General features: G+C 40.5%; 1 protein-coding gene across 1 annotated transcript in view; it reads right to left on the bottom strand.

Annotated features, from left to right (window-relative positions):
- Positions 1-23567, bottom strand: part of mtrex (Mtr4 exosome RNA helicase) — a 90111-nt gene that overhangs the window by 40862 nt on the left and 25682 nt on the right. The window contains exons 6-14 of the mRNA XM_055634473.1: positions 23392-23566; positions 22053-22143; positions 21471-21595; positions 19073-19171; positions 15965-16067; positions 13547-13678; positions 2839-2918; positions 2258-2368; positions 848-949 (exon numbers count right to left, since the gene is read on the bottom strand). Coding sequence (XP_055490448.1) covers positions 848-949; positions 2258-2368; positions 2839-2918; positions 13547-13678; positions 15965-16067; positions 19073-19171; positions 21471-21595; positions 22053-22143; positions 23392-23566 — 1018 coding nt within the window. The remainder of the gene's footprint in view (positions 1-847; positions 950-2257; positions 2369-2838; positions 2919-13546; positions 13679-15964; positions 16068-19072; positions 19172-21470; positions 21596-22052; positions 22144-23391; position 23567) is intronic.

The following is a 23567-nucleotide window of genomic DNA, read 5'->3' as shown; positions in this document are numbered from 1 at the left end:
TTTTTATTAAATACATATTAGACTATCCAGCGCCGCTCATGTGAACTATAAACCGTAAAACCAATAAGCTTCATTTATCAATTGGAATAAAAGGTTACACTTAAAACTATACACAATAAGTAAACCAAAGATTGAACTCTCATAAAGTGACCAATTACAAATAAGAATGCATCACAATCCAATTACATTTCTTGCATCAACTAACAATTCAAAATCAGATATTGAAACATCAAAGCTTCTTGCTAGAACGACAGTAATTTAAGATTAAAGCATTTGTTTCACATTTTATCCTTCACTAGAAAGACTTAAAGATGTAGGCTTTTTAGCAAGGCTGTATGAGCAGATGGTGAGGAATGAGCAGAGGATTGCTAACTTAACAAAGTTATTCTGATATAAAAATAGTCAAATAATTTTTTTAAATAACATGATTATATGCATAATTATGATGAAATAAGTGGGGAGTGTAGTAGTAGTGAAAAAAGACCAACAAATGATCTCAAATTTAATCAGAATTGGCACATATGGACCAATGAATCACTAAACCCCAATCAATGCTGTATTCAGCACTTTGCAAGTTCTTTCTATCATTCATATTTGGGTTAACTTGCAGTTCTTTTCTCCTGACGGGATATAGTGAGACCCAAATGTGCATTGTTGAAAGGCATCATAGACCAAATTTTACCACTGCAAATCACATTCAAGAAAAGATGACAGCAAAGTTGATTTATGAATTAATTCCAGCTTTACTGAGCCAAGTTAATTTACATTATTAAAGAGCAGACTTTATAGATTTCTGAATAGTTGCAACGTCTGAGAATAATAAACAAGCAAAATAAAACTTTTGTACCCAGCGAAAATCTTTCCCATCAAATTTACGTGCACTCGTGAATAGAACAGTCCTGGCTGGCATGTTGATACCCATTGCAAAGGTCTCTGTTGCAAACAGTGCCTAAGGAAAAAAGATTCAAAAACAGACATTGATATTCAGGCATAAATCATGGAAAAGAGATTTTAGAATTTTCAGAAGAACCTACTAATTTTTAACAATCAGAAATTAATGTATAATGTAGCTTTAAAATAATGACAAGTTACCGATTGTACCAGACTACTGCATAAAATATAAATGCCTTCACTGCACAGACCATATTGGTTCACCTTCAGGGCAAATAATCATGATCATCTTGCCAGCTAAATTGCATGAATTGTTTTTGAAGTTATAACACACAGTGTTGTGACACACACAGGAAAGCTTACATATACAGGTTCAAAGGAAATAAGCAAAGTCTGCTTTCTTAGATGCTTAATAAACCTTTAGATCTTGATTTGAACGAACAAAAACTTCCAAAATATAAACACAGAAATATGAACGCAGTCACAGTTCTGCTATTCAGACTTTTGTGTCGATGTTTCACAATACCATCAGAACAATACCATACATCATAGCCAGTCTTTGATCCCTGTCAATTTATACCCTTATCTAATAAACATAGGATTGAAAATTTCAATTGACCCAGCACCCACAGTCATTTTGGAAGAGAAATTCACAATGAGAAAATGTTAATGGCAACCTTCTAATAGTGGCCACAAGACCTTTCACAAGTTTGCTTTGTTGTTCAAAATTAAGCTGCAAATGAGAAAGCAAGCCTTCCTGCTAAGCATGGGCAAGTTTAAAAAAAAGGTTCACTGTTGATTTAAAAAAACCCAAAACAAAACTCCACGTTCTATCCAGTTATTTCAATCCATTAACAATTATCATTCAGGTAAAGTCACCGACTCAACCTCTGAACTCTGCAAGAGACCCAGCTAATTCTGAAACCCAAAAGCATATTTTCCTCGGGATCTCCCAAGTTCAACCCACAGACATTCCAGTTCTAAATCACTGAATGCTCAACCACACATCCATATATATCCCACTGGATGCCAAAACCTTAATCCTACCCCTATGTAAGCATGTTCATTCTTATCTCTGCTTATTTAATATCGATTTATCACCTAATTTACTGCCATGTAAGCTGTTGAAATGTATCTGAAACATGCAATTTTTTGCATTGTTTCAGTGGTGGACGAAAACAAGGCGGTGGTGTTTCAGAGATTTTTGAATAGGCACATTAATGTGCAGGGAATGGAGACCTTTATGTGCAGGCAGGTAAGAGTTTGTTACATGTTCAGCACAGACATAATGGGCCAATCAGCTTTTACCTGCGTTTTACAGTTCTATGTTCGTAAATCAACTACATTTTTGAGAGACAAAAAATACCTTCAAAAGTCCTTCAGAGAAAAGAATCTCAATTGTTTCTTTCAGTATAGGAAGTAAACCTCCATGGTGAATTCCAATTCCTCGTTTTAAAAGAGGCAAAACATGTTCAACCTGGATAAATAAAAACATTTAAAAAAATCAACAACAGAATCGGCCCCGACCCACTGGCGACGTTGACGGGAACCATGCCACTGAGAGCGAGGAGGGAGTAATGTTACACTGGGATCAACATCAATGTCAGGGGAAACAATGCAAAACAGGCAGAGGAGAGCATATGGATAATTAATGAGCTGTTCAATAAATTAACGAAAAGGTGCTCGATAAAGTTTCATCCAAAACTAAATGGATAATCGTGGCTGCTTGTGGATTTATTGTTAAATTTAACATGAATCAGACCATCAGCAAATCTGAGCAGCATCATTTATGGTTGGGCTTTTCTTGCAACAGCAATATTATAATACCTCTATAATCAAGAACTAGAGAGAAATAGATATCCATATTTTACTTTGGGTAGTCTATAACTTTAAAAACTGGTTAACTTTGACTTCAATAACATACCAGATTTACAAATAAATATTTACCTGAGGAAGTTTTTTATCTTCATCAGACAAGCAGTCAATAGCATTGTTAAATACCTCTTCAACCAGCTTTTTCTCATCATCTGAGGAGAAACGTACGTCTTTAGAATAACTGCACAAAGTCTCTATACTTCAACAAAAACATTTTAACTACTTAAAATGCCAACCTCAGAGGATGCTATGAGGATGCAGAATGACTTGGACAGGTTGGGTGAGTGGGCAGATGCATGGCAGATGCAGTTTAATGCGGGTAAATGTGAGGTTATCCACTTTGGTGGCAGGAACAGGAAGGCAGATTATTATCTGATGGTGCAGGTTAGGAAAAGGGGAAACATAGAAAATAGGTGCAGGAGGCCATTCGGCCCTTCGAGCCAACACCACCATTCATTGTGATCATGGCTGATCGTCCCCAATCAATAACCGGTGCTTGCCTTCTCCCCATATCCCTTGACTCCACTAGTACATCAAGACCTGGGTGTCCTAGTACATCAGTCACTGAAAGTAAGCATACAGGTACAACAGGCAGTGAAGAAAGCTAATGACATGTTGGCATTCATCAAGAGTGTTGCATATAGGAGCAAAGATGTACTTCTGCAGTTGTACAGGGCCATGGTGAGACCACACCTGGCATATTGTGTGCAATTTTGGTCTCCTAATTTAAGGAATGACATTCTTGCAATTGAGGGAGTGCAGCATAGGTTCACGAGGTTAATTCCCGGGATGGCAGGACTGTCATATGATGAAAGAATGGAATGACTGGGCTTGTAATCACTGGAATTTAGAAGGATGAGAGGGAATCCTATAGAAACATATCAAATTATTAAGGAATTGGACAGGCTAGATGCAGGAAACATGTTCCCGATGTTGGGGGAGTCCTGAACCAGGGACCACAGTTTAAGAATAAGGGGTAGGCAATTTAGAACTGAGAGGAGGAAAAACATTTTCACACAGAGGGTTGTGAATTTGTGAAATTCTCTGCCTCAGAAAGCAAGAGGCTGATTCACTGGATGCATTCAAAATAGAGTTAGAGTTCTTCGGGGTAGCAGAATCAAGGGGTATGGGGAGAAGGCAGGAATGGGCTACTGATTGTGGATGATCAGCCATGATCACATTGAATGGCAGTGCTGGCTCGAAGGGCCGAATGGCCTACTCCTGCACCGATTGTCTATCTATCAAAATCAAAAGTTCTTTGAATGTTATTTTTCCATTTTTAATATTCACACTGCTTAATATGAATGTAAAATTACCGTTTGCTATCTCCAAGAGTCAAAATTCATTATCTCTTCACTCACACTGTCAAGTTAATATAACTGCTGCATTAGTATAATTTAAATGTGTATCCCTTTTTAGATTTTATCTCAGGCTGCATAGCACAGGCAAGGCCTTGCAAATGCTCTGTTTACTTATATATTAAAATACATTGCATACAGATCCAATAAAGAGCTACAAAGCAGAGTCAGGTAGAATAGTTGACAACAAAGCATCTCTACCCTATGTGCTCAATACATTCTATGCTCTTTGTGAACAGGTCAGTGAAATGACAAGCCTACCCTGAGAGCTTCGGGTGCACCTGTACCACTGTTGCAGATGCCGGAAGGAACTTCCTGAGAATGAACTCGTGGAAAGGCGATTGGCCCAGGAGTCGTCTCCAGCAGTTTCCTTCGAAACTACATGGACCAGTTGGCACAGGCATTTGAAGATACCTTTAACCTCTCCCTACTCCAATCTGAGGTTCCCACCAGCTTGAAGACGACCACTATCATCTCAGTGCCACAAAAGGCTCTGACATCCACCATCATGAAGAGCTTTGCGAGGCTGGTCATGGTCACCTGGAGAGCCTTGATCCACTGCCATACGCCTACTGCCACTGCAACAAGTCCATGGCAGATGCTGTCTCCCTGGCCCTACACACATCCCCGGTATATCTGGATAACAAGGACACCTACTTTAGATTCCTATTTATTGACCAGAACATCCTTCAGCATCATAATTCCAACCAAACGCACTTCCAAAATTCTGGACCTGGATTCAGCAAACCCTCTGCAACTGGACCCTCGACTTCCAGAACAATCGATTGCAACCAGTAAGGAGAGGCAACAAAATATCCTCCAAGATAATTCTCAAAACAGGTGCCCTGCAAGGCTGCTTTCTCAGTCCCTTACAATATGCCCCATACACTCATGTGGGCAGCCAAATTCTGCTCTAACTCCATTTACAAGTTTGAAGATGACACCACTATGTTGGACTGTGTCTCAAACAATAATGAGGTGGAATTAAGGAAGGTGTTCACAGTGTGGTATAAAGACAACAACCTTCTCCCTCATAGAAACATAGAAATTAGGTGCAGGAGTAGGCCATTCGGCCCTTCGAGCCTGCACCGCCATTCAATATGATCATGGCTGATCAACTCAGTATCCCGTACCTGCCTTCTCTCCATACCCTCTGATCCGCTTAGCCACAAGGGCCTCATCTAACTCCCTCTTAAATATAGCCAATGAACTGGCCTCGACTACCCTCTGCGGCAGAGAGTTCCAGAGACTCACCACTCTCTGTGTGAAAAACGTTCTTCTCATCTCGGTTTTAAAGGATTTCCCCCTTATCCTTAAGCTGTGACCCCTTGTCCTGGACTTCCCCAACATCGGGAGCAATCTTCCTGCATCTAGCCTGTCCAACCCCTTAAGAATTTTGTAAGTTTCTATAAGATCTTCCTCTCAATCTCCTAAATTCTAGAGAGTATAAACCAAGTCTATCCAGTCTTTCTTCATAAGACAGTCCTGACATCCCAGGAATCAGTCTGGTGAACCTTCTCTGCACTCCCTCTATGGCAATAATGTCCTTCCTCAGATTTGGAGACCAAAACTGTACGCAATACTCCAGGTGTGGTCTCACCAAGACCCTGTACAACTGTAGTAGAACCTCCCTGCTCCTATACTCAAATCCTTTTGTTATGAAAGCTAACATACCATTCGCTTTCTTCACTGCCTGCTGCACCTGCATGCCTACTTTCAATGACTGGTGTACCATGACACCCAGGTCTCGCTGCATCTCCCCTTTTCCTAGTCGGCCACCATTTAGATAATAGTCTGCTTTCCTGTTTTTGCCAGATAATAGTCTGCTTTCCTGTTTTTGCCACCAAAATGGATAACCTCACATTTATCCACATTATACTGCATCTGCCAAACATTTGCCCACTCACCCAGCCTATCCAAGTCACCTTGCAGTCTCCTAGCATCTTCCTCACAGCTAACACTGCCCCCCAGCTTAGTGTCATCCGCAAACTTGGGAGATATTGCCTTCAATTCCCTCATCCAGATCATTAATATATATTGTAAATAGCCGGGGTCCCAGCACTGAGCCTTGCGGTACCCCACTAGTCACTGCCTGCCATTGTGAAAAGGACCCGTTTACTCCTACTCCTTGCTTCCTGTTTGCCAGCCAGTTCTCTATCCACATCAATACTGAACCCCCAATGCCATGTACTTTAAGTTTGTATACTAATCTCTTATGTGGGACCTTGTCGAAAGCCTTCTGGAAGTCCAGATACACCACATCCACTGGTTCTCCCCTATCCACGCTACTAGTTACATCCTCGAAAAATTCTATATGTGGTATGATTGTGGTATGATTTGCCAGGATAGCATGCAAAACCAAAAGTTTCAATATGCCTTGGTAGATATGACAATAATAAACCAATACCAAATTGTGCAACAGTTGTATTAAAAAAAGTTGTGAAATACAGTTGGGCAATATTCCAAACTTAAGTAAAATTCAGAAAGGTAATGAAATAACAAAAGGTAACAGTTTAGGTTTTGGAATGTCCGGTCTGAATACTGAGGTATTCAATTAAAATTTTAAGAGAGGCATTGAACCATTTAGGTCGACAACAATCTCGTATGATATTTAAATTGGGTCTGAAACTGAAATGTGACACAATGAGAATCTTTGAGAAAACTCCTTTTTATCTATTTATACTTTGCTGACAAACTGATGTAATAGAAAGCAAATAATGTTTAAATGAAAACAAATACTTTCAGCCAAACTACATAACTAATGTTTGTGATGACACACAAAGTAGTAATTGAATTATTTAAACTGACAATATTCCCTTCTGGTTAATGTTACTTGAAATAAAAATTCAGTATAATTTATCCTGGAAGTATTTGGGTAACTTGGCCTTTTTCAGGACAGATGTACATCAAGTTCTGCCAAGTGGAACTGATATTATACATCACTGCATCTGGTGCATTGGACTATAGAAAATTACTTCCTTACAAACCACATTACTTCCACACTATAAAAGGGTCACAACTTTCCGTAAACTTTCCATTCTCACTGTGGAGCCAAACCATAAAAGATTGAGCCCTTGTATACTCTACATGCCACTCAATTATTTCAACATATCAGCACCTGGAATCTCAAATGAAGTTTGGCATAGTCATTATAGGGTCAAACAATAACAATGGATGCAGGTTTTACAAGGCTGAAAGATTCACTGGGGCTTTTATACAGAGAAATTGTGCAGTAAGTGAAAGGAATAGGTTCCAGCAATTTCCCAACTTGGTGCTGCGATTAATCTATATTTCAGACTTCAGAGATTATTTAGCAGTCAACAGTAGAGTAAGGCAATGAATTGATTTCTTCTCAGCCTCCACTGAGGTCAACCTCAAATCAAGGAACCACTTATTAAATCATTACATTATATCTTGCTGCAAATCGGATGAGACATTGCACTGAAGTACAGCGTAGAGTTGTTGCCTTACAGCACCAGAGACCCGGATTTGATCCTGACCACGGGTGCTTGGCTGTATGGAGCTTGTACGTTCTCCCCATGACCTGCGTGTGTTTCTCCAGGATCTCCGGTTTCCTCCCACATTCAAAAGACGTACAGGTTTGTAGGTTCTTTGGCTTGGTATAATTGTAAAAATAGTCCTTAGTGCGTGTAAGATAGTGTTAGTATGTGGGGATTGCTGGTCGCCGCAGACTGGGTAGACCGAAGGTCGTTTCCACTCTGTATCTCTAAACTCTCCTGTATTGATTGTATCATGCTAAAAATTGTAATCAATGCAGAAAGATTAAAAATTATTCCTTTAACTAGCAGTAAATTCAATAATCTGCTGTTCGTATTCCTATGTTCCATCCAAATTCCTATCCTGTTGCCTGAACAAAGTTCTAATTTTTAATATTTTTTTCATTTTCACCAGCCTCTGTGGATTCACTCTGGTTTAATTCTTTGAGTATCCCCAATTTTAAGCCCAAATTTCATCCAATTTCCCAAGTAAAAAATGAAAAATTCAGATAGTGCACCTGATGTAATAATGCATCTTTCAATCAATACATTTAAGATTTACTTTTAACCTGGACTTGCCATAATGTAGACACAAGGAACTGCAAATGCTGGAATCTTGTGGAGAACACAAAGTACTTGAGGAACCCAAGAAGCATATCTGGGGGAATGTCTGAATAAGGGTCCCGACCCAAAACAGCGCCTATCCATGTTGTTCAGAGATGCTACCCAACTCGTGTTCTTGCCATAATCTAGTTGCACCAGGTATCATCTTTGGCCTTATGTTAGACCATGTTTTCAATGTAATAAATGAGAAGTGTCCAAGGACATTTCCAATCATAGCGAGTGATAACCTTTCATTCATGGTTAATTGAATAACTGAGACTTACAGTAACATTTAATATTATCAAATCATAGAAACATACAGAACAGAAACAGGCCCTCTCAGCTCATTATGTCCATGCCAATTGCCAAAAATCATTTTTTCCACATATTAGGCACATTTCCTTCTATAACCATCCTATCGAAGTACCTGTCCGAATTCCTCTACAACCACCTTTGGCAGCTCATTCAAATATTTACCACCTTCGGTGAAAACAAAACGTAACTTTTATATCTCCTTTAAATGTCTTCGCTTTCAACTTAAATCTGTGCCCTCTCATTCTACATTTCCCTGCCCAGTGGGAAAACAAAATCTAACTTTGTACCCTACTTATGCCCCTCGTAATTTTATGAACCTCTCAGGACACCCCTTCGTCTATCCAAAATCTTCTTGCAACTCAAGCCCAGATTCTCCCTATGCCACCACACCCTTCCTGTAGTCTGGCAAACACAACTGCACACAATCCTCTCAAGTATGGTCCAATAAACACTTTGTACTGACGTCTCAATTCCTATACAAAAATGTAATAAATATTAATTGTAAAAGTATTAGAAAGGATAGTTCGTGATCAAAAGCTTCAACACTTACTCAGCTACAAGGTTCATGTGACCTTTCCAGTTTTTCCTTAAATGGAATTTCAACTATGGATTATACAACTATCTCTTAATCTCCCCAAACATCAAAAAGCAAGTGTGTTATTTTCCCTAAGACTAAGCTCATATCCTGAGTATCACATAAATAAGCCATTTGATAGCATCTGCTAAGTTATCATTTAGGGCCCAGTTTGTCCTCGCAGGCAAAGATAAAGTTCTCGGAGCACTATTCAGAAGGTACCAGGGAACTTTCTTCAGCGTCCTGGCCAATATTTACTCGTCAAACAAATATAACTTTGTTAATATCATCTACTCGTTATCTTTTTATTGTTTGTGGAGACTGGTTGTCTAGTTCCCCTAAAACAATGATAATTCTTTTTAATTTTTATTTTAAAATAAATGTTATTGCCATTAAAGCATTCCAAGATGTTGTGGGTTTGAGCAATAAAAGTGAAATATTGTAGATGCCATAAATCTTAACTAGAAGCAGAAACAGCAGGTCACTCAGCATCTGTGGTGGGATTAATAGTATTAATATTTAGGGTCAATGAGTTTTTATCAAAACTGGAAACAAGCTGAAAGGGGCAAATAAAGTTCAGTGAGGTGAGGGAGTTGATGAAAAAGAGAATATAAACAACATAAAAATCAAACATCTGGAAAGTGGGATGTTTTTAAAAGAAAGACGGAGAGTTCAGGGATAGCATATTCCTGTTAGGCTATGATTAGGGAATCCTGGTTGACAAGGGATATTGAAGCACAGGTCAGGAAAAAGGAGGCGGCATATATCACATATAGGCAGCTAGGATCAAGCAAATCTCTTGGGTGCATGCAGTACAGTACGCAAAAGGGAAACCAGGAGGACAAAAAGAGGACACGAGATCACGTTGGCAGAGAAAGTAAAGGAGAATCACGTGCGATTCTTCAAGTATATTTAGAGCAAACCAATAATTACTGAGGGAATAAGACTGAAGGTCCCATCGTCCCGTAACGCCACCTATCCATTTTCTCCAGAGACACTGCCTGATCCACTGAGTTACTCCAAAATTTGGTATCAACCAATATCTGCAGTTACTTTTTATTACATCTGGAAAAGGAGTGATTAGAGATGGTCAGCATGGCTTTGTGCAAGAGAAATTCGATCTCACAAATTTGATTGAGCTTTTTGAGGAGACGATGAAGATGATTTACGAGGCACAGCAGTAGACATTGTCTACATAGACTTCAGCAAGGCTTTTGGCAAGGTTAGATCAAGGACAAAGGACATTTATTGTCACATACACCAATTGGTGCAGTGAAATTTGCGTTACCATGCAGCACACAAATAAGATAAACACAACACTTTAGAATTTAACATAAACCCCCCCCCCCACAGCGGAATCAACGTTTCCCACTGTGAGGGAAGGCAACAAAGTTCAGTCCTCTTCCTCTGTTCACCCGTGGTCAGGGCCTACTGAGGTCTCCACAGTTGCCGTTAGGGCGGCCCGATGTTTCAGTCCCTCGAACGGAAGAATACTCTCAGCGGCCCGGAGCCTCCGAATCGGCCGCTTCCTACCGGAGACCATGGCTCCCGAAACCCACAGGCCGAGCTGGGCGGAGATTCAACGCTAGGGACCCTGGCAAGGATCCCAGGCTCCGTGGCTGGAAGCTCCGCAGACCACAGCTCCACGGTTTCAAAGTCGGCAGTCCCAGCTCTCCGGAGCTCCAACACAGCGACCCCGGTAAGGCATCGCTTGCTCCACGATGGAATCCAGTGCTGCGCCGCTGCTGAAGCTCTGACCGGTCTCCGGCCAATCCAGATGGAAAGCCACGAGGAGGGGGCGAAGATGCGGCTCGGAGGAAAGACGCATCCTCGACCAGGTAATGACTAAGAAAAACGGATCCCCCCCCCCAGCACATTAAAAAAGACTAAAAGACCTCCAAAAACAAACTTTAAGACTAAAAATAACAAAAAGGATGAAAGGACAGACAGCTGCTGGTGAGGTTGCCACACTCAATGGCACCACCACTCGAGCACATGTGATTCAGGGTGTGCTGGCAAATTTAAAATAAAATTGGCTTGGTGGAAGGAGTAACAAGATTAAAATAGAGTATGAGCGAGTGCTGATGGAAGGCGATTATTCAGATTAGAGGCCTGTGAGCAGTGTTGCACGCAGGCATCAATGCTGGGTCTCCTGTTGCTGATCAGCTATATAAATGATCTGGACGACAATGTTCTTCAAGTGGTAAATAGGTTTGTCGTTGAGATAACAATTGGTGGTGTGGTCTAGTGCAGTGAACAGTGAAGAGGTTATCACCAACAGGATCCAGATGAACTGGGAAATGAGCCAAGAAATGGCAGATTAAATTTAACCCAAACAAGTGCGAGGAATGGCAATTTTATGTTAAACCAGAGCAGAAGTTCCACAATAAAATGTCATGTTTTGAATAGTGTTGTAGAACAGAGAGATCCTGGGGGCACAGGTGCATAGTTCCCTGAAAGTGGCAACACAGGTAGACAGGATGGTGAAAACGGCCATTAGCACGCTTGCCTTCTGATGATGTCAGGGTACAGGAGTTGGGACTTTGTGTTGCAACTGTACGTTGTTGGTGAGACTACAATTGGAGTACTGTGCACAGTTCTGGTTGCCCACCTATAGGAAGAATGTGATTAAGCCGAAATAGCAGCATATTCACAATAATAATACTGGGACTGGAGGGACTGAATTGTAAAAAGATGCTAGATGGGCTGGGATCATTTTCCCTGGAGGATAAGACACCGTGGAGTGATAATATCATAAGGGGCATAGGTGGATGGTCGCAGTCTTTTTCCAATACTCCAGTAACATGGGAACTTCATATATTATGATTCATTTGTTTACGTCAAAGGGTATGTTTATTGAACTATCCTTGTTTCATGCATCATCATTGTTGGTAAGAACAATATCAAAAGTTGAACAGAACAAAATGGCTGCACAGCCAAGTTGGTTACACTGGCAGCCCTGGAGAGCATAATCAGTGGTGTGAACTTTTAGGCCATACACAGAACATATGGAAATGTTTCTTAGAGCACCTAATAATGCATATTGACTGAACCGAACTGAACTGGATTCAGAAATTATAGAACACCAGCTCCAAAAAGTGAAATATTTTCCATTTGATAAAGTAATGAAAAGGTTGCAGGATCACATTAACCCCAATCTCTTAGAAATGGTGAAAATGGTGGAATGCTCCAAGTCTGAAATGAAATCACTTACAGACGGTCCATGTAATCACTGAAAACCTGAACAAAATCCAAATTTCAATGAAGTTAATTAAATTATTTTCAGTGAAAGTCCCATTCATCTAAAACACCATTTGTCAGCACATCCCCTTGGCTTGACTTTCAGAAACACATTAACAAAATTACAAAAATGTTAAGACTTTGGTGTGGATCCCAGATGTATTGATGCGGTGTGCATCAATATTAACAAAGATGCAAGAGACAGCAGATGCTGGAAGCCCGAGCAAGCTATAAACAAGACCGCAGGCAGCATGGTGGGAAATGAACAGACAACGTTTTGAGTCGTGACTCTTCCTCTGATTGTCTGAAGAAGGATCCTGACCAATCATGTCTTCAGTCCATTTCCCTCCACAGATGTGGCTTGTCCTGCTTAGTTACTCTGACAAATTTTGTTTTGCTTGATATTAATGAAACAAAATAAAAAGACCAGGAGTAGGCCATTAAACTCTGCCAACTTATTCTGCTCTTCAAAAACTACATATCAGAGCATTGGTTACCATCCTGAACCCAATGCAATTCAACATAAATTAGCAACTCCGGGTGTGGTATATTTTCTGATAAAACATTCAGGTTCATGTTCAGCCTAGGCCAGTGGTTCATCCAGGTGGCAATGCATTTCTTGGAATTATATTAAACATTTTCCTGATCAATAGCAATTCAAGTGCAACAAGTCTTTTTCACCCCTCTCACTTTTCTGCGAATGGTTCTGGGTCACGTCAGACCAGATCAGGTTCCGACTGGCAGTGATTAGGTCAGGTCTTAATTTTGTGAGGTCTTAAACAGCCAAATAGAAGGATTCAAACAAGAAATCCCAAGAAAAATACAAAATACTGGAGTAATCCAGCATTTTTGTATCTTTCTTTGGTGAACCAGCATCTGCAATTCCTTGTTGTTATGTTTTAAGAAATTCCAAGAAACAATTTAAAGACTGAAAAGAGAACAGACTCATGCACTTCTCTTACTTCTAAAATAGCAGGGGAATTCCAAATCCAATTAAAAAACACATGCTGTATATTTCTAGTCTAATGTGGTGCTAAGAACTCTTTTGCAACAACCATGATTTCAGAAAATATCATTTTGTTCTAATTAATGATGTTGAAACTATTGGACATTTACAAGAAAAGGGATATTTTTAAGCTTAAACATGTAAGGCAAAGCTGTGAAATAAAAATATTTGTGTGAGTTATTCTTACCTGTATTGAAGTCAAGTTTGGTCATTTGCAGAGCATACGCTTCACAGTCTTTTTTGCTAAAGCTAAAGATAATAACAGGCTGAAAAATCCTTTCCATGATCATCTTTACAATCTTGAATACATTTGATGGCCCTGTGGGTAACAATAACAGAAACTTACAAAAGCATAACAACCCTGGTCTAGGTGGGAACGGAAGGCACCTGAGAGGAAAGCCACCTTCAAGCTCAGAGCTAAAGTAGACCCAGGTAGCAGATACTGGCCTCCTCCGAACAGAAGAGCAATGACAACTTCAAATTCAACCACATCACACATCTGGATTATGAATGAGAGCTGGGGGTCAGGGGTCAAAATGGGTGTATGCATATACTGAGAGTTTTGTTTTAAATGAACACAATTTTATCTTTTTTCCCCCCCAATTGTTTTGATTTGAATATATGAAATGAACCTCAAAATTTATAGGTACGTCATACATAAAACCTGAAAATGCAAAGCACAATATAAATTATGAACAGGTGGAAGAGATTATTTGATATTGTTGTAAATGAGCCTACTTTCCCCAAAGGAGAATGATTTCTTTTGTTACACTGTGATTTTACACAGCATTTGACTGGCCATAGAAATATACATTTATCCAAAATAATTGCATCCACAAAAATATATTGTACTTTTTCCATAAGTAATAATAACCATAAATGTGAGACCATTTCATTTCAGTTGTACGTTACTTTGAATATCAAGACATAGTAAAAAATAAGCCATAATTTCAAAGCTTTATACCAATGAAAGGTTATCATTCTATCAATTACATTTTTTTTTAAATAAGGCTTTGTGAAATTTCTGTGATCAAAGTGTGATCAAGCTAATGTCACGTGAAGGTCAGGCATAACATTACTGGATGTAAAATACAGTAAGACTGCTGCTCATTCTAAAGAATCATGTTTTAACAGAACTCCTACCAGCCTTTTTTAAGCAAGATTTCCAGGTTACCAGAAAATATCAAAAATATAAACACAAAATCCTGGAAATATTCAGCAGGCCAGATAGCATTTACAGGAAAAGAAACCAGGTTCATGTTTCAGGTTAATGACCATTCATCATCTCAGTTCTGTTGAAAGATTATCAATTTTAAACATTAAAATACACAAAGTGTTAGAGTAACTCTGCTAGTCGGGTTGCATCTCTGGAGAAGATGGTCAGGTGATGTTTAGGGTGGGGTCCCAACCTGTCGCCTATCCATGTTCTCCAGAGATGTTGCCTAACTCACTGAGTTACTCCAGTATTTAATATTAAGTGTTAAGTAACATTCCACATTAACTCCACTGCTCTCTCCTCAGATGTTGAACGACCTGACAACAATTGCTCTATTTATTTCAGATTTGAAATGGTTTATTTTTTTAAAGTATTCAAATACACTTCATCAGAAGACATAACCTATCTGTCGGAATTCTACTTAAACTTCAGTTAATGTTTTGGGTAATTTATGCAGTGCCCGACATGAAACTTTAAGACCAAGAGCTTCCCATTTCAGCTAGTCCTATTTGCCCATATTTGAACCATATCCCTTTCAACCTTTCCCATCCATGTATCTGTCCAAATGTATTTTAAATGTTGCTACTGCACCTGACACAACCACCTCTCCTGGTAGCTCGTTCCATATATGTACTACCTAGTGTGTAGAAAAAGGTACCCCTTTGGTATTAAACCCCACCCCTCTCCACAAACATATGCCCTCTATCCTAACAGAATGAATGTACATCATTCCATGCCCCTCATGATTTTACACACCTCGATAAGGTCATCCCTCGGTCTCCTGTGTTCCAAGGAATAATTTCTTAGTCTACCCAATCTCTCGCTGTAGCCCGGGCCCTTGAGTTCTAGCAACATTCTTGTAAATCTTTTCTGCACTCTTTCCAGCTTAATCGCATCTTTCCTATAGCAGTGTGACCAAAACTGAATACAAAACTCGAAGTACAGGTTCACCAACATTTTGCATGACACAATCTCCCACGCACAAAGCTATGCTGTCTATTCCCAATTAATCCCTCGTTCCAAATGCACATCATAATGCCCTCCAGTAATTTACCTACCACAGATGTTAGGTTACAGTACACGGGTTTTCCTTTGCAGCCCTTCTTAAATAAAGTCACAACATTAGCCTCCAGTCTTGCAGTACCTCACTTGCAGCTAACAATGATGTGTATATCTCAGACAAGGCTCTTGTAATTTCTTCTCTAGCTTCCCACGTGTTCTTGGATGTACCGGAGTCTAATTGTTGAAGTGTCTTTAGCACTTAGACTTTAAACTCCTTGTATACCTTTTATATGTTGCACTTGCTTACCTTATCTAAGCCAATGATAAAGACAGTAAATTGATTTTAGATACCGACAATGCAAATTATATTAGTTTCTATCTCTGTACCTTTCGTTCCTCCTTTCCGCCCCTTCGAATCGGCTTTTGCAAGATCTCCAGCATCTCTCAGTACCTGCATAGCCGTATTGAAGTTATCTTCTCTAAAATCTCCCTACATTATAAAGATAACATCCAAAAATCAGGTATATGCGTCCAACGTCATTTTCACAACTGGCTATAGAGTTGGAGGGAATTGTAAAAAGATGTTTATATTTGTTGTGGAATTAATCATTTACGAACACGCAACCACAAAATAAAGTTCTGATCAAAACCAATGAACTTAAACTTATTTGATCCAATTCCAGCAAAGGGAATTCTGCAAAAATAAGAGTAGATTATGATTTTCTTCAAGGCTTTGCAAATTTCAACTAGCTTGAATTTACAGCATTTTCAAAAGACAGACAAAAGTGGCCCCTTTAGAGCATTGGGTGATTTGAGAGGTTAAATCTTCAACACTGAGCAGGGTGCCGATAGAACTTCCAGCCTTTGCCATATCAAGCAGATGACTTTGATAAAGTGAAGATCTAGATGAATCACCCATTCAATTGGTTGAAGGCAACAAAAGTGGCAATCTTTATTATTGAACTCTTATACTTAACTCTGCCATCAAAAATAGATATAGATATGCCATTTATTGTCACTATACATGTACAGTGAAACTGAAAGCTGCTCGTACTCAGTGCATACATACAATTTTACACAAAAAACAAGAAACAGAAAAACAAAACAGAGGGGAGATGGGGGGGGGGAATAGGTGCACAAATTCTACGGCGCTACATACATATATACATATATACAGATGGAAGTCCGTGTTGGGCGGTGTAGTCAGTGCATGTGTGGATTTGAATTTATGGTAGATATAATTCTCGGGAAGCAGCTATTCCTGAGTCTGTTTGTCCTGGATTTGATGCACCTATAGCGCCTTCCAGAGGGCAGCAGGTCGAACAGTCCAAACGCAGGATGGGAGCTGTCTTTGGTGATCTTCTTTGCCCTGCTAAGGCAGCGGGAGGTGTAGATGTCCATCAGGGAGGGGAGAGGGCAACCAATGATCCTCTGCGCTGTCCTGGTTACCCTCTGAAGCCTCTCCCTGTCTGCCATGGTGCAGCTGCCATACCATGCTGTAATGCAGTATGTCAGCAGGCTCTCGATGGACGAGCGGTAGAAGGTCAGCAGCAGGTTAGAGTCCAGGTTGTGCTTCCTGAGGACCCTCAGGAAGTGCAGCCGCTGCTGAGCCTTCTTGATGACCGCCGTCGTGTTGTCCGTCCAGGAGATGTCAGCCGCGATATGGACGCCGAGAAACCGGAAGGTGTTGACCCTCTCCACACACTCGCCGTTAATGTGTAGGGGGACTAAGTCGGTGCTGTGCCTCCTGAAGTCGACAATGAGCTCTTTTGTTTTCCTGGTGTTCAGAGCCAGATTGTTTTCTGAGCACCAGGTTGTCAACTTCAGGACTTCCTCTCTGTAGGCTGCCTCGTCTCCCTTTGAAATAAGTCCGACCACAGTAGTGTCGTCAGCAAATTTGACGATGCGGTTGTTGTTGTGGGCCGGACTACAGTCGTAGGTGTAGAGACAGTATAAGAGGGGGCTTAGCACACAGCCCTGTGGGGAACCGGTACTCAACCTGCGAGTGGAGGAGAGGTGGGGGCCAAGTCTCACAGTCTGGGGCCGGTTTGTGAGGAAATCCTTAATCCAGGCACATGTGACAGTGGGGAGGCCGAGAGTGACCAGTTTACCAATGAGGATGTCCGGGATGATTGTGTTAAAGGCTGAACTAAAATCCACAAAGAGCATCCGGACGTAGCTCTGCCCCTGCTCCAGATGGCTCAGCACAGAGTGGAGAGCTACGGTGATGGCGTCTTCTGTGGATCTGTTTTGGCGATAAGCGAATTGGTGGGGGTCGAAGTCTGGTGGTAGATAGTCCTTGATGTGCTGGAGGACCAATCTCTCGAAGCACTTCGTGATTACCGGAGTGAGGGCAACAGGACGGTAGTCATTAAGGCTGGTGATGGGAGACTTCTTCGGCACAGGGACGATTGTGGCTGATTTTAGGCAGGACGGGATAACTGCCTGGGCCAGGGAGAGATTGAAAATTCTGGTGAAGATGGCAGTGAGCTGGTGGGCGCACGCTTTGAGCACCTTACCAGGGACTCCATCTGGGCCGGTAGCCTTCTTGGGGTTCACTGCCAGGAGCACCCGTCTGACATCGTGTTCCCCGACAGTGAGTGGGGTAGTACAGGAGCCAGGTGAGGGTGGGAACAGGGCTGTAGCAGGTGAGTGCTGCTGTTGTGATGTTTCAAAGCGGGAGAAGAAGCAATTTAGCTTTTCTGCCAGCGGCGCACTCAGGTCTTCTGACTTTGTGGCACAGCCTCTGTAGTTGGTAATGTCTTGTATGCCCCGCCATACCTCCCGTGTATTATTGCTGGACAAGTGGGACTCTATGCTCCTCTTGTGATCCGCCTTGGCCTTTTTAATACCACTTTTCAGGTCGGCTCGAGCAGCCCTGTACAGAGCTCTGTCACCTGACCTGAAGGCAGCATCGCAAAAATGGGGTTTCACAGATGCTCCTTGTCCTATTGTTTTAAATGTTCATCAATTAGAAATGTATATGCCAGAATTGTGAAACTTTAACCTAATTAGCGGTAATACAGGAAACACAGCCGCCAATCTGCACCCAGCAAACCCAAATGCAATTATTGCCAAATAATCTGCTTTCGTGATATTGACTGAAGCCCAGCATGGTAATTCCCCTAGACTTCTTCCAAATGGAAGGCTGGCATCTTCGGCTCACACCTGGAAAGCCACACAAATGCTTTTGTGTGAACCGACATCCAAATAATTGTGCCTATAATAGTGCAGTTTCCTCTGTTCTAAGTAGAGGAGTCAGCTGAGTTTTATATGCTCAATGTTCTGGGAAGAAGCAGCTGGCCACTCACTTTGCAGGACTGTCTGAAACTTTAAACAGACAAACTTAGGGTCAGGTACGTGTCTCTTGGCTCAACCTTCAGATGCCAGCATTCTTTGCTGCAATCTCTTTCAATTTACATATGTTAAGCATATCAATAATTAATACAATTTTATTAAGAAATGCAGTGTGTTTCAATGATGAGCTTCACTTACATTTTCATCAACAACTAAGTGTAATCCATCACCGCCTGCTGGGAAAATATAATGTTGCAAAGGAGTCGGTCTATAGTCTGTGTAGATTACATGGCACGGCTGAAATAAATTTTGATCAATATTCTGATTATCAAAGAAACACAAAAATCTTTATTACAGCATTATGTTAAAGCTTGCTTCCAGAACTGCAAATAATATGGGTAACGACTGAAGGATGAGGGAAAGAATGGGCACAATTGATAACGCTTCCGACCAATAAAATGAGCTATTTCCATGTCATATACCAATGTATTACTGCAATTTTCAAGCCGAATTATTTTGAGATTGAGAAAAATCCATGTTCTCAAAACTTTTAATATGTTATAGAAACATAGAAACATATAAAATAGGTGCAGGAATAGGCCATTCGGCCCTACGAGCCTGCACCGCCATTCAATATGATCATGGCTGATCATCCAACTTGTACCAGATTATACCAGAAAGCATGGTTTTAAAATGTGATAAAACAAAATAATTACTGTTTAATGTAATTGAGACGTCTGCAGAATTCAGCATTGGGTTTTATTAAAAAATTGAATTTAAAGTATTTGGAGGTGAAAAAATATTTTTACTTTGATTACTAGCATACAAGAGAAAGCAGAAAAAGTAATTTACTTTCACATTTAATGTACCTTTGTACCAAATTCAAACTGCTTCATCTCAAAAAATATTTCTAATGTATAAACAGTTCTTTTGACTGTATGTGTGCTAGTCATGTTACATCAACAATTTATTCATTTTCACTGAACAGCCAGTTATTGTTGTTGATTGCATTTCTTGAACAACCTGCACCTTCTTAAAACCAACTTTGCTGGCTAAACTGCGCTGGGGAATTTGCTAATCCTTATCCCTCATTTATATGGCTGCCTTCAAATTGCATCCCTTGTTTATTTTAACAATACATAGAAACTAGGTGCAGGAGTAGGCCATGCGGCCCTTCGAGCCTGCACCGCCATTCAATATGATCATGGCTGATCATCCAACTCAGTATTCCGTACCTGGCTTCTCTCCATACCCCCTGATCCCTTTAGCCACAAGGGCCACATCTAACTCCCTCTTAAATATAGCCAATGAACTGGCCTCAACTACCCTCTGTGGCAGAGATTCACCACTCTCTGTGTGAAAAATGTTTTTCTCATCTCGGTCCTAAAGGATTTCCCCTCTATCCTTAAGCTGTGACCCCTTGTTCTGGACTTCCCCAACATCGGAAACAATCTTCCTGCATCTAGCCTGTCCAACCCCTTAAGAATTTTGTTAGTTTCTATAAGATCCCCCCTCAATCTCCTAAATTCTAGCGAGTACAAGCTGAGACTATCCAGTCTTTCTTCATATGAAAGTCCTGACATCCCAGGAATCAGTCCTTCTTCAGATTTTGAGACCAAAACTGTATGCAATACTCTAGGTGTGGTCTCACCAAGACCCTGTACAACTGCAGTAGAACCTCCGTGCTCCTATACTCAAATCCTTTTGCTATGAATGCTACTATACCATTCGCTTTCTTCACTGCCTGCTGCACCTGGATGCCGCTTCACTGCCTGCTGCACCTGCATGCACATATTAGGGGCAGTACAGTGGCGCAGCGGTAGAGATGCTAAGACAGCACAGAGACCTGGGTTCGATCCCGACTATGGGTGCAGTCTGTACGGAGTTTGTACGTTCTCCCTGTGACCGCATGGGTTTTCTTCAGGTGCTCCAGTTTCCTCCCACACTTCAAAGACAGGTTTCCAGGTTAATTGGCTTCAGTAAAATTGTAAATTGTCCTAATGTGTGGAATAGTGCGAGTGTATGGGGTGATCATTGGTTGCCGTGGACTCGGTGGGCCAAAGGGTCGGTTTCCAAGCTGTATCGCTAAAGTCAGTCTCTTAATCTTGAAATTTGCAATTGATCTAGTTAGTATTTGCAATTTCTTATAAAATTCTTCACAATTTTATTCTGGAATGGCTGGACTCAAAATGTAACACTTTGCCCCTTGTTCTTTCTTCCCCGTAAACTTACGAGTTTCCTCTCTCACTTAATCCATGCCTCCCCATGAAATTTCCAGCTGCCAACTACATAAACAGTACTACAGCATAATCTTTTCATGTATGCCCTTGCATCCAAGTTATTGATCGCCTATGGTCAAACTTAATCCTCCATCACACCACTTTTCAGTTCATGACGTGACATACATTCTCTCTATTGTCAATCTCCTCCTCACCAACTAATCTCCAGACACAAAGAACCCAAAAGAAATTCTTAAAAGGAGGCCTAAATATTACATTTTAGCTGAAAATCAGAAAACAATATGCAATTATTACAGGAACTCCAGATTTTGCTTATTATTTTTTTATCAAAGAATCTAAAATTTGTACTTAATTACCTGTTTGTGAAGATGGCAAATCCACTCAGCAAATTGGCGTGCATTGGGAATGGTTGCAGAAAGGAACACATAGTGAACATTGTCTGGGAGAAGAATAATTGTTTCTTCCCATACAACACCTCGTTCTAAAATTAAATAAGTAAAATTAACTTTTTATTTTTCCATGAAAATTATTGCAATTATGCTTGGCTTAACAAGCAATCATAATTAGGTACAAACCAATAAAATATACATTTGTTATTGGAAACAGTACTATTCCAAAAATTCCCCACCTCACAAGTAGACAAAACCAGCAAAATGCCATTTGCTGGACCACAGCAAATGCTGTACGTAATACTGTCCATTATTTCCAACATTTATGTTTCTGTTCTGCAAACTAAACTTCATGTCCATTTCGGAAATTAAAATACTCAAGGGTAGGTCATGATGGTAATATTTTGTTAGCTTCTATGAATAAGTATTACATAGACATGGCAGAGGGATATGAATATGGTGTTAATAAATATTTAAAATATTGTTTCATACTTTCCCCCATGTTACTGCAAGCTGCTATTTTGTATTCATAATAAAGTGCTTACTCACCTGCATCTCTCATGTAATGGATTTCATCAAAGATAACCCAGGCCATTTCTCTCATAACCTCTGATCCTCTATAGAGCATACTCCTTAAAATCTGCCCAAATATATAATACAAGGTTCAAGTCATACAAAAACAAAACAAAAAAAGAGTAAGCTTGATATGCTGGGCTTGTGTGATCATGTTCTCCATCTTTGACAATCTCTAAGTAGAAGTTTCAATCAGCCTCTAACTGCCCTATTAACCCATTTGCCATCAAAATATCCCCAATGGTCTCACCCAATCACAGATATGGTATATGGTCTGTGGTATATGGACACACTGAACTTTTATCTCCTGTTCTGTATTATGTTTACATATTCTGTAGTGCTGCAGCAAGCAAGAATTTCATTGTCCTATCTGGGACACATGACAATAAAACTCTTGACTCTTGAGATATTCCATAGGTCCTATTCATCTCCACCTTCCCTGCAACTCAAAGCTACCTTCTTATCTGGTTTTCGCAGTTCTGACAAAGAGGCTTTAGCTAAAACATTCTCAGTTTCTTGTTCCACAGATGTTTGTTTTTTCCAGCTTTTTCTATTTTTGTTGTTCACAAAGGACCTCAGTCCAGAGGAGTGAATTGTGCTGAAATAGCAGTCTAATTAACCCAAGTAATCATGCAAAAACTTACTAAAAGTCTGCAGGTCCAGAAAAACACGATGAGCAATTATTTTGCAGGCAATCACTGTATCCTAGCCATTATGTTCCCATAGCACATAGAAACATAGAAAATAGGTACAGGAGTAGGCCATTCGGCCCTTTGAGCCTGCACCGCCATTCAATATGATCATGGCTGATCATCCAACTCAGTATCCTGTACCTGCCTTCTCTCCATACCCCCGATCCCTTTAGCCACAAGGGCCACATCTAACTCCCTCTTAAATATAGCCAATGTACTGGCCTCAACTACCTTCTGTGGCAGAGAATACCACAGATTCACCACTCTCTGTGTGAAAAATGTTTTCCTCATCTCGGTCCTAAAATATTTCACCCTTATCCTTAAACTGTGACCCCTTGTTCTGGACTTCCCCAACATCGGGAACAATCTTCCTGCATCTAGCCTGTCCAACCTCTTAAGAATTTTGTAAGTGTCTATAAGATCCCCCCTCAATCTTCTAAATTCTAGCGAGTACAAACCGAGTCTATCCAGTCTTTCTTCATATGAAAGTCCTGACATCCCAGGAATCAGTCTGGTGAACCTTCTCTGTACTGCCTCTATGGCAAGAAAGTCTTTCCTCAGATTAGGAGACCAAAACATGACATGCAAGCCGAGATAAATGTCAATACACAAACAAACTTTACCTCAGTTGTCATAACTAAGCAGGAAGCCGTTGGATTGATAGTAACATCGCCAGTCATTAATCCCACATCCTGGAACTCCTCATACATTTCACGATACTTCTGATTGCTCAATGCTTTGATAGGACTGGTAAAGATAACTCTTTGCTTATCACGTAAAGCCAGGGCTATTGCATACC

The sequence above is a fragment of the Leucoraja erinacea genome, chromosome 1 (assembly GCF_028641065.1).
Source record: "Leucoraja erinacea ecotype New England chromosome 1, Leri_hhj_1, whole genome shotgun sequence".
Taxonomy (NCBI): Eukaryota; Metazoa; Chordata; class Chondrichthyes; order Rajiformes; family Rajidae; genus Leucoraja; species Leucoraja erinaceus.
This window is presented reverse-complemented; position numbering and strand designations above follow the sequence as displayed.